Source organism: Pelecanus crispus, chromosome 2 (genome assembly GCF_030463565.1).
Source record: "Pelecanus crispus isolate bPelCri1 chromosome 2, bPelCri1.pri, whole genome shotgun sequence".
Taxonomy (NCBI): domain Eukaryota; kingdom Metazoa; phylum Chordata; class Aves; order Pelecaniformes; family Pelecanidae; genus Pelecanus; species Pelecanus crispus.
Window position 1 is genome coordinate 148,418,345 of NC_134644.1, and position 11,873 is coordinate 148,430,217.

The 11,873-nt window shown below is 45.0% G+C and overlaps 1 protein-coding gene across 2 annotated transcripts; it reads right to left on the minus strand.

Moving 5' to 3' along the window:
* Nucleotides 1-4,621: 4,621 nt before the first annotated feature.
* Nucleotides 4,622-11,186, minus strand: RBM12B (RNA binding motif protein 12B). Of its 2 annotated transcripts, none has more exons than XM_075705819.1 (3): nucleotides 11,149-11,186; nucleotides 8,036-8,081; nucleotides 4,622-7,281 (listed from the first exon to the last, which is right to left on the minus strand). In XM_075705819.1, the coding sequence occupies exon 3, from the start codon at nucleotides 7,251-7,253 to the stop codon at nucleotides 5,154-5,156; it is 2,100 nt and encodes a 699-aa protein (XP_075561934.1). In that variant the 5' UTR covers nucleotides 7,254-7,281; nucleotides 8,036-8,081; nucleotides 11,149-11,186; the 3' UTR covers nucleotides 4,622-5,153. The 2 variants fall into 2 exon arrangements, with proteins under 2 accessions (XP_075561934.1, XP_075561935.1); XM_075705820.1 differs by lacking the exon at nucleotides 11,149-11,186 and adding an exon at nucleotides 8,204-8,215.
* Between the last annotated feature and the right edge of the window lie 687 nt (nucleotides 11,187-11,873).

Here is an 11,873-nt window from a genome sequence, read left to right on the forward strand (position 1 = left end):
GAACAAATTTTTCTTAATATCCAATATAAACCTCCCCTGGCGCAACTTGAGCCCATTTCCTCTTCTCCTATCGCTTGTTACTTGGGAGAAGAGACCAACACCCACCTCACTACAACCTCCTTTCAGGCAGTTGTAGAGAGTGTTAAGGTCTCCCCTCAGCCTCCTCCAGGCTAAACAGTGCCAGTTCCCTCAGCCACTCCTCGCAAGACCTGTGCTCCAGACCCTTCACCAGCTTCGTTGCCCTTCTCTGAACACACTCCAGCACCTCAACGTCCTTGTATTGAGGGGCCCAAAACTGGACACAGTATTCCAGGTGCAGCCTCACCAGCGCCGAGTACAGGGGGACAATCACCTCCCTGCTCCTGCTGGCCACACTATTCCTGATACAAGCCAGGATGCTGTTGGCCTTCTTGGCCACCTGGGCACACTGCTGGCTCATGTTCAGCCAGCTGTTGACCAACATCCCCAGGTCCTTTTCGGCCAGGCAGCTTTCCAGCCACTGTTCCCCAAGCCTGTAGCGTTGCATGGGGTTGTTGTGACCCAAGTGCAGGACCCAACACTTACCCTTGTTGAACCTCATACAGCTCTCCTCGGTCCATGGATCCAGCCTGTCCAGACCCCTCTGTAGAGCCTGCCTTCCCTCAAGCTGATCAACACTCCTGCCCAAGTTGGTGTCATCTGCAAACTTACTGAGGGTGCTCTCAATCCCCTCGTCCAGGTCATTGATAAAGATACGAAACAGAACTGGCCCCATACTGAGCCCGAGGGAACACCACTTGTGACTAGCTGCCAACTGGATTTAACTCCATTCACCACCACTCTTTGGGCTTGGCCATCCAGTTAGTTTTTTACCCAGTGAAGAGTACACCCGTCCAAGCCATAAGCAGCCAGTTTCTCCAGGAGAATGCTGTGGGACACGGTGTCAAAGGCTTTGCTAAAGTCCAGGTAGACAACATCCACAGCCCTTCCCTCATCCACTAAGTGGGTCACCTTGTCACAGAAGGAGATGAGGTTAGTCAAGCAGGACCTGCCTTTCATAAACCCATGCTGACTGGGCCTGGTTGTCCTGTATGTGTTGCACGATGGCACTCAAGGTGATCTGCACCATGACCTTCCCTGGCACCAGGGTCAGACTGACAGGCCTGTAGTTCCTCAGATCCTCCCTCCAGCCCTTCCTGTAGACAGGAGTCACATTCCAGTCAACTGGGACCTCCCCAGTTAGCCAGGACTGCTGATAAATGATTGAAAATGACTTGGTGAGCACCTCTACCAGCTCCCTCAGTACCCTTGGGTGGATCCCATCGGGCCCCATGGACTTGTGTGTGCCTAAGTGGTGTAACAGGTTGCTAACCATTCCTCCTTGCATTATGGGGGCTTCGTTCTGCTCCCTGTACCTGTCTTCCAGCTCAGGGGGCTGGGTACCCCAAGACCAACTGGTCTATTTAAAGACTGAGGCAAAAAAGGCGTTAAGTACCTCAGCCATTTCCTCAGCCTTTATCACTCTGTTTCCTGCTGCATCCAATAAAGGATGGAGATTCTCCTTAGCCCTCCTTTTGTTGTTAATGTATTTATAGAAACATTTTTTATTGTCTTTTACTGCAGTAGCCATCTTTTGGCACATAGGGATGGCCTGCTGCTGCACCTTTAAGATTTCCTTCTTGAAGAATGTCCAGCTTTCCTGGACTCCTCTGCCCTTCAGCACTGCTCCCAAGGGACTCTGTCAGCCAGGCTCCTAAACAGTCCAAAGTCTGCCCTCCAGAAGTCCAAAAAGTCGCTGATTAACGTATTTTAAAGCCAGAAGAATTTAGAATGTAATTACAGAATTAAATATTACCTAAAGATACTTTTGCAAAGATTTTTCTCATGGCATTAAGTGCTGACTGCAGGACGGACAGTACTCCATTTATTCATACGTATATTTGACCACTGACATGTAGATTATGTGGGCTTGTATCCATTCTTGCTAAGAGTATTTTGCCACTCCATTGAACATGCTGGCCCATCCCTTTGGGACTAAGGATTATCTTCTTGTACTCATCAGATTGTCATATGTTAAGGCTTTCCTGAATGCCTCAAGCTGCTTCTATACGTGATCACTATTACTAGTTTTTGGTGACAGAGACTGTTCTCCTTTAAATCATTTTTGGACAATGGTAGCAAAAGCAACCTCAGAGTAAGCGTAACTAAGGAAACTAGCTATATTTTATTCTTTTACTATATGGATGGTACTTAAAAAGGAAGAGCAATAATTCAAGCCATGATGTCACCACACCATGCACCTGCACCACCTCCTCAGGCAGAATCAGAATATAATGCCTATGTATACACATACACATCCCCTGGGGGGGGCAAAAAACCCAAAACACCAACCAAAACATACTAGCAAAATAACAGCTATAAACTGAGAATCAACTGTCCTGTTAACCACCTTATTATTTAACTGATGTACTGGCATCCTTTCCTAACTTCCCTCTGCTTCAGATCATCTATGCATACTTTGGTACAACTTTTGTCTTTACAGACCTTTAAAAACCCCACTTTTTTGGCCTATCAATCAGACATTTCATAGAGTAACCTAGAGGAGTCATAAACTCTAATCTGGCTTTAAATTAAAAACAAATTAGCTATAGGGCAAACAAAAAAACATTTTGAAATGTCTTAATTATGACCTCTGCTATTATAAGCTGTGGCACTGTTTTTATGCATTCTCTGCGGAGGGGGAAGGAATTTTACCATCCCAAAAATGAATGGTACCTTATCAGCAATTACTCAAACTTTCTTGAGAACAGATAATGCTTTTTCTAAAAGATAATCTCATACTTAACCAGCAAAATACCTACTAGATGCCCCTAACCTTCCAGCCTCCAAATCCTTTTTTTTAATTACAAGAATTCATGTGTGTGTACCAACACTCCTCTAGAAGCATGGTAAGAAGTTTACCAATTTATTTTCGGTGTTTGAAATCTCCTGTTGTGTAGTAGCTAGAAGAACTTTTAAAACGAACAAATCATCTAAAGCTGATTAACTGGAAAAGTTACTTGCATTCACATTTACAAAACAGCTGATAATACAGAGGCAAGAATTAGTAGTAAAGATGATGCTGGCTTACAAAAATGATGACAGTGAAGTTTTCAACAGTATGATTAGGTCAGACAAGTTTATTTTGAGGATTCTTGTAACATGTCTTTATCTTCCCTGCAAGTCTTCTGTCTCCTTGAGCTCTTTTATAGCAACTATGAAATAAAAGCACCAATTTGTTGTGGATTTTTAAAATTATAATTCCATTTAAATTAAAAGGAGGATTCAGAACAATACGCTTCTGAAACCAGTTCCTACCAGACAGCAAAAAAAAGGTATGTAAGTGTTTAGAATTTGAACATTGGCCACAAGTTTCTTTGCTCAGAGGAATCTACATATACAGACTTGGCATTATCATGCTTAATCAAAACGCTTTCTTCCTAGCATTTAAAACAGAGGACAAATAATAGGCAGAAGAAATGAAGCTACACTGGCCTATTAAAAATTATAGAACAAAAATATCTTCTCTTGATTTTGTTTGCTTCTACTTCAGAGTTTACATGGAAGTTTTGTAATGATGACTTTACATAAACAAAGTAATTAATGTTTGACCACCAGTGAGGGTGATGAGTCACTGGAACAGGCTGCCCAGAGAGGCTGTGGAGTCTCTATCCAGAGAGATACTCAAAATCCAACAGCCAAGGCCTTGAAAAAACTGTTCTAGTTGCCGCTGCTTTGAGGAGATTGGACTAGAGACCACCAGGTCCCTTCCAACCTCAACTATTCTATGAATCTATGATTTTTTGGTATTGCCCAAGCAAAGGTTAAAACAAGTTTTCATCACCAAGTTGCAACTTTGTTGTCTTAGTTTGAGAGGGGACAAAAACTTCATAAAATTCTTTAGTACCCCAGGTACTATCTTGTACAGTTGCAATGGCAACAATGGTATGAAGTCCTTATCCACACAACCAAAGTTTCCTACTAAGCCTGAATGTTGAAGATGCAGTTTTCCCTTAAACAGGCTAGCTTTTATTTCTTAGTAAAATTTAAATGTGCTGGTACCAAATCAATCAAAGCATTCTAAATACTGACATAAGCATTTATTTTCTTATACAAGAAAATAACATAGCTGGTTGTCAGCTTGGTTGCCAGTGACAGGTGTTAGTTAAAACTAACCAGAGACTGAGCTGGAATGCATCCAGACTTCATTAGCAAGTTAATATTCATATTACAAGCATGTGGAGATAAAACAAAGACTACTCTGAAAGCTCAGGCTGAAGTCAGAATTCTTGATCTAATTCCAAGGTTCATTTTCTGCCTCAGGGTACTACAGTAAAGGAGGAGAACAAGCAAGCCTATCAAACTGAGTAATACAGATTTTGCAGTCTTTGTAAACTATGTATTCATGGCTGTGTTGACAAATTGCAGTAAGTTCACTCTTTCCAGAGGAAGCAGTCAGCATCATTCTCACCAAGACCCATGTATGCTGAGCATAATTGTTGAGATCATTAATGATGCAAGTTTTAAATATAAGACACACATTTAATGACAATTTCTTTTTTATTTTTAAAAAAGTTGCAAAGCCAGCTAATGTGAACAGGAAGCTCTTTTTTCTTCTTTTAATAGGAATGCCTGCAACCACATGAAACCGAACAAAACCTGAACAGTTTACACAAAAAAAAAAAATCAGTCATTTTTAAATTTTATTAAGCTAACCTCAGTAAGAAGCGTTATCTACTAATGCAGTAGCACTGAAGTTCTTCTATTTGAACCGTTTGTGTGGTCAATCAACCAGCACTTACATTTTTATTTGATGCAAAGTCATGAGACATGGAATTAAAGCAAACTAAAAAAAAAACCCAAAGCATTACAACTCCATGCCTTTATACCTTGATGTAAGACAATGTCCTCCAGAATTTCTGGGCTCTTCTCTGCCACAAGAAGTAGGCACAATACAGTTCTCATATCTTAACCATACAGATATTTCAACCAAGAGCTAAACAACTGAACTGGATATTATTTACAACCGTTGATGGTAACAGTTTCTTCTGCATCTTCCAGTAATTAAAAAAGTGAAAATAACTGTCAATACTGTCAAATCTAGAATGTTTTATTCTAGAGCATCTTTTCCTGCTTTACAGCAAGCTCAACTTAACTTTCCGTGGACCAATTGGCCTATCATTCAGTTCATTAATAGCAGCCATAGCTTCCTCATAGTTTGTCATAGCAACGATGGCATCACCCGAAGGTAATCCTTGTTCATTATACTGTACAGAAACTGACTCTGGTATGACTCTGTAACCATAGAAAAAATCCAGAATCTCATTAGGAGTAGCTTTAAAAGGTAAATTTTTCAATCGAATAGGAACAACGCGTTCAGAACCACCACTGAAATTTGGATCCGGCATAAATCTTCCTTCAGGAAAATTTCCCATTTTATTATTCCCAAACTCCATTCTGCCAAAAGGTTCACTGTCACCACCAAAATCCATGAGGGGTGGCGGACCTCTAAAATCCTTAGGAGGGCACATGAAGTCCTCAGGGGGGTGCCTAAATTCAGAAGGATGCCTAAAGTTCCCAGGGGGACCAAATGAATGCATGGGTGGCCCTTGTGGTGGCCCAGATGGTGAACCAACTGGACGGGAAAGCTCACCTCTGTCATACGGATGTGAATGACTCTGCATATCATTTGGTGTAGACAATGGTACAGTTACACCAAACTTCTGCATCTGCTCTTCAGATATAAGTCTTATTAATACCTCCGTTCCCAAGAATCTTCGACGATTTAAATTTTCTGCTTTCATGGCTTGTTCTTCAGATTTAAACTTCACTAATGCTTCTCCCAGCCCAACTCCTTTGTCATCGTAGAGCAAGTAAATGTCATCTTCATCAATATCAAATCTCGCAAAGAACTTTCGCACTTCAATTTTTGACACATCAAATGGAAAATTCCTTACATAAACACACGTCTTGGGACCGGAATGACCTTCCCGATAACTTTTTTCTGGTATGGCCTGTCCAGGATGATCTCTGTCCTGTGATCTTTTCCTCTCACAAGAATCAATTATTTTCAACATTGACTTCCTTGAAATTGGAAAAATGTAAACAGGACGATTGAGAAGAACCTTTCTATGACATTCCAAAGCAGCCTGATAATCTCTCTCACTCCTTAACATCACAAAGGCATCTCTAGTCCTCCTCTGATGTTTATCCATTAGAAGCTTGATTTGTTTGCTGCATATATCCAGATCAGGGAAAAAAGCTCTCAAATCTCTCTTCTCCAGGTTAGTAGATAGATTTCTTAAGTGTATGTAATATTCCTGGTTGGGAGGTGAACGAGAACGTGTTCTTTGTCGCCTTGGTGATCTTGAATGAGAATGCTTCCTTGCATGCATGTAGCCTGAACTCCTTGGAGAACGGTCTTCGCACAAAAAGCGATCCATTTCATTTGGCATGTCTACCCTCCCACCATACTCAATCCACCGTTCCTCTGTAGATGGGCTTATTTCTATAAACCTCTGACCCATGTATTGTCTATGACGTTTAAGTCCTTCTAAGGCATCACCAGGCGTAGCAAATCTTACCAAGCAATCACCATTGTTTAAACCATTGCGATGCTTTATCAGAATCACTCCATCCACATGTATCCCAGAGAGGAAAGCACGTACTTCATCTTCTGTTGCAGAGTAAGGTATACCACGTAGAAATAAGTAAAGATCATCTGGGTTAAATGGATGAGAATCCTTTCTTGACTGATAGCTTGATTTAGGCATACCTATATCACCACGTCTTGTGCCATTGGTATGGAAACCAGCCTCCGGGTGATTTGGTGGACCATAACCAGGTTTATTTATTCCTTTTGGAAAAGCCGTGACTAAATGTGGAATGTCTCCAACACCTGATGCACCAGAACCATTAGTACCTGTTCTTCTAGAGCCAGACATAGTTTCTCGTCCCCCACGGTCAAATCGTTTCCGGCTCATTTCTATGGTATTCTGCATCTCTGCCTTGCTGCTGAGAAAGAGCTCTATGCGCGAGTCCTTGATAAACCCTCCTGAACAGCTCATGGCACGCCGTGCATCTTCGTCTGTTGCAAATATAATAAAAGCCTCCCCAATCTCTCCTCCAATAATATGCACACCTCCATCAGGAATATTCAATCCCAAGAAGAAACGACGAATATCTGCAGGACCCGCAACAACAGGAAGCCCCTGTAAACGGATGACTACAGCCATGCTGAGCTCAACCCACAGCAAAAATCACCTGCAGACAAAAAGGTACACATGATAGCACGTCTTTAGTACTCAGCTATTACAGTATCTTAACACTTAAGAAGCTAGAGCCTTTTTAATGAATGTCCTTGTCTCAATCAAGAGAGAAGGCATCAAAAAACCCACAAGTTCACAAGAACAAGATTAAAACAAGGTTCACTGAAAGTTGATTAGTCAGAACAGTTAGCTACTCCACCAGCACATGTGCACAAGTCTATCAATATTCCCTATCCTAAGGGCAACAAAATCCACCTAAGTCACTCCTCACCATCCACGATACCTAAAGAACACCTAAAGTCTTTCACGGCATAGTTGCTGTATGCCAGAGATCTCTGCCCAGTCCTAAGGAACAAAAAAAAAAAATAATAATAATAAAAAAAAAAAATCCTGTTTACTTTTGAAAAGGACACTTGTGATCGTAACACAGAAAATACTAGATGATAAAAGGAGAAAGGAAAAAGGATAACTACAGCTATGTCACTGGAAAATGAAGTAATTCACCAACAGTGATGACTTTACTGCTTTGACAAGTTGCTCTACCCAGTGATCAGTTCTGTTCAATAACGTATGTTTTCTCAGTGTTCAAAAATGTTGTCTCTTTCATGTAGTCAGAGTATTAACTGCAGCAGCCACATGTACTCAGGAGAGCATATCCTAGTTCCCAGCCACAAGTCTGTGAGAGAAAAAGGCCGTGTATGATCTTGTGACAATACTCAGTGAGAAGTGTTAAGCTTTTGGCAGCTTACCTGTTTCTGCTTTGAAGACCTGATAAATTCTGTAAAATCAACTTAACTGTGGAAAGAAAACGAAACATAATTAATGGCTGATATCTGTACTTTGCTTTACATACTGTGCTACACTGCTGCAGCTCATCCATAGCAGTGGCTAATATTAAAGCCAAGCATATCATGAACCCACAATCTGGGATACTATGAAGAACTCCTTCCATGTTCCAAGATGCTACGCTCTGCATCTTTGTGTTTCCATTTTAGAAGCAAAAGAAATTCAAAATTTGACTTCTGCAAATGATGAAAACATGATGAGATTAACTTGGTCATCAGTTGTGCCACACTGAACTGTTGAAATGAAACAGACTGACAGTAAATCGAGGGAAAAACTCTCAATTCAATTCTTTTGAGGCCTTGAAAGATGTGTAAGTCCATCTCAAGATTACAGTACGTGTCCGTTCTTCTGAATCCACCTGCTTTCAAAGTTCACAAGATTTTGCTACTCACCAGTCCAGCCCTGCACTTACTGTACACAGTGAAGACAATCGAAAGAAAGAGCAAAAATATCCAACAAGGAGAAACTTCAGGGAGTACTTTGATTTACAAAGCAAACTTCAGTATTTTCCCTACATGTTTACTGCCTTTCAAACATAAGAACAAGAATCACTTTAATACACCGACTTGATACCCTGATTTTCAACATTATCCATCACACAATGAAGCACAGTACTCTCAGAACAAACAAAAGCTTCTGTAGCAAATGACTACATCCCTTTAAAAAAAAAACCAAGAGCCCAATGCTCCAATGACAAGTGTTTAAGAATATCCCTTGTACAAACCCCTTGCTCAATAACAAACATAAAGCACTAGATCCTGATGCCAAGTTATCCATTGATCACAGTAACTATCACTCCACCTGAGCTTAGCCAAACAAGAACAAAGCCCAAATTCTGTAACTAACAGATTCTACGTCACTTCTACATCAGCACTTTGTAAACACAACAAACCAAAACCAACTGCCTATTTAATAACTGCACTGAAGATCATCTGCTCTCTGTATTGTTGTGGTGGGTTGACCCTGGCCAGCAGCCAAGCACCCACACAGCTGACCGTTCACTCCTCATCCCCACCAGCGGGATGGGGAAGAAAACAGGAAGAACAAAGTCAAGAAAACTTGTGGGTCAAGATGAAGACAGTTTAATCGGTGAAGGAAAAAGTGCAACAAAGGAAATCACTCACCACCTCCCACAGGCTGAGTGATGCCCAGCCTGCCTCCAAACAACCACCTTGGAAGCCAATAAAAAAATCCCCCCAAAAAACAAAACGATCAAACAAAACCCTTCTTCTTCCTCTGCCTCAGGTTTTCTTGCTGAGCATGATGTTACATGGCACAGAACATCCCTTTGGTCAGTCTGGGTCAGCTGTCCCGGCTGTGTCCCCTCCCAGCTTCTTGCCTACTCCCAGTGTACTTGCTGGGGTGGCACAGTGTGGGGGGAAGAGAAAGCCTTGACACTGTGCAAGCGCTGTTCAGCCATAGCCAAAACACTGATGTGTTGTCAACACTCTTTTGGCCACAAATCCACAACACAGAACCGTATGGGCTGCTATGAAGAACGTTAACTCCATCCCAGCCAGACCCAGTACACTTTTTAATGTATCTTCTCAACAGATGTGACGGCAATGCCAAAAAGCAAGGAGAATTCAAGGGCAGAATTTTCTTAGAGGACCTTCATGTCTTGAAAAATCAAATCCGCTGCCCTGCTACTTCATGATGCATTTAATCTGTAGGATTTCTGAATTTCACAACTCTGCATTCTTATCCCAATTTTAAACAGCATTCAGAACAGATCTCCTCAGTATTTCTTCAGTGATAAACGGCAAGTTCTCCACGATGTACCATGGATACAACATACAACTTTCAGTGGTGAAAACTAGACACAGTGTTTCCAGATCATAATGTGATATTTAAGAAGTCCACAAACAGAAATGCAAGTTCGAATCATAAGCTTTTACCAACAATTGAGCACTGGTAGAAAGTGTAGACAAGCCATCCAACAATTTAAAGTGAATGACCAGAAAGAGTGACTTAGGTATTAAAATGCTATACAAAGCTAAAACCAATCAATTAACTGAGCAAAAACTTCAGAGAACAAGGATTTAGATAATAAATAGATTGACAACTTCATGCCACCAATTTAAAAGCACAGAAGCATGCATACCAGTTTAAGAAATTTTATATTTGAACTGACTTAACTAGAAAACAGTACTATTGCCTATACTTCCACAGCCTCAGCAAACTCCAAGTACCATTAAAACGTCACTAAAAAAGAGAAAACCCAACTTGCAAACATTGTAGGAAACTAAGCCTGCACTAGACTAGTATTTTTACCACGTTGAGAGATTACATAGTCCGCATGCAGCGAGCATGCGAGCTAGAAAGAACACCCACAGAAATACCCCAACTATAAAACTGGACCAATATAAGAAAAAATGGTGGATCAGAGGATGGTTTCTTATTCTACTCTTCTTCACAATAAGCCTCGAGAGTCGAGGTAAGCTGTTGTTAATGACACTTTTCACATCTCTGAAGGAACCTGCGACTCAGCCCTGCAGCTGGCCCCGCCGCACGACCGGCTTGAGCGCGGGGCCGCTGCGAGCTGGGGAAAGCCGGCGAGGCGGCCCGCCGCCAGCAGCACGGCTCGGGGCCGGCCCGCACCGGCCCTTACACCGCTCCGGCTGCAGACGGCGCGGCGCAAGCCCGCAAGGGGCGAGCGGGCCGAAGCCTGGGGCCGCCGGCGGCGGGATGGGGAACAGGGAGTGAGGGGAACGGGGCGAGGGGGAGGCCGCCCCGCGCCAAACGCGCTCCGGCCCGCCGCAGGCCACTTGGCACCCGACCCCGCGGAGAAGCCCGGCCACCCCGCGGCACCGGGACAGGGCTGAAGGGAGGCACCGGGGAGAGAAGGGTGATGGGGGGCCAGGCGGCATGGGGAGGCCGCGGCCCGAGGAACGGCCGCGCAGCGGTTCCGCGGGGGTTGGGCTGCCGAGAACCGGCTCACGGGGCGAACCCCGCGCCCGTGGTTACAAGCAGCGCCCCGGGAAGCCGGGCGCTCTCCCTCACGCCATCCACCCACCGGACACGCCGCTAGGACAGGCTCGGCGCGGAGCCCCGCTCCCCGCAGCTCCCGGCACGGCACCGCCAAGATGGCGCCCTCCGTCGCTCCCCCCCACGACGCTGTGAGGCGAGGCGGCACTGCGCCTGCGCGACCCCCGCCCCGCCGCCCCATTCCGCACGAGTCCTTCCGGCCCGCGCTCGGCCCGCGCCAGGCGCCCAGCCCCGCCCCCGCGCGCGCATGCCTCGAGCCCGCGGCGCCCCCGAACGCCGCCGGGAGGCGGGGCGGAAAGGGCGGTGCGCGCAAGCACCACCCCCACCCGCCGCCGCTGAGGCTGCGCATGCGCGGCCCCGCGCCCGGGCCGTTTCACTGCGCGCGCGCGCCGGTTTAGCGCGCGGAAGGGGTCGGTGGGCGCCGCCGCTCGTGCGCATGCGGCCGTGGCTCCGTGCCTGTGGCCGCCCCCGCGGCATCCCCGTAGGTTTACGTAGGGGACAGCGTCACTTGGGTCCCCGTTGCTGTGGCGCGTTACGCCTTGTCGCGGTCTCCGGTTTGCGTTAGTCCCGGTGCTTGCCCGGGCGAGGCAGGGGGGAAGGCAGGGCCGGCGCGGCGCGGCCCGGCCTGAGCCTGCGGGTGCCTCGGGCACCGGGGAGCGGCTTTGCACCCGCCGCTGCCCTTCGACGGCTGCAGGCGCAACGTCTGCCCGAACTCGGGGCTGGCTCCAGGCTGGGTTTTGGGAGGAAGGGCAG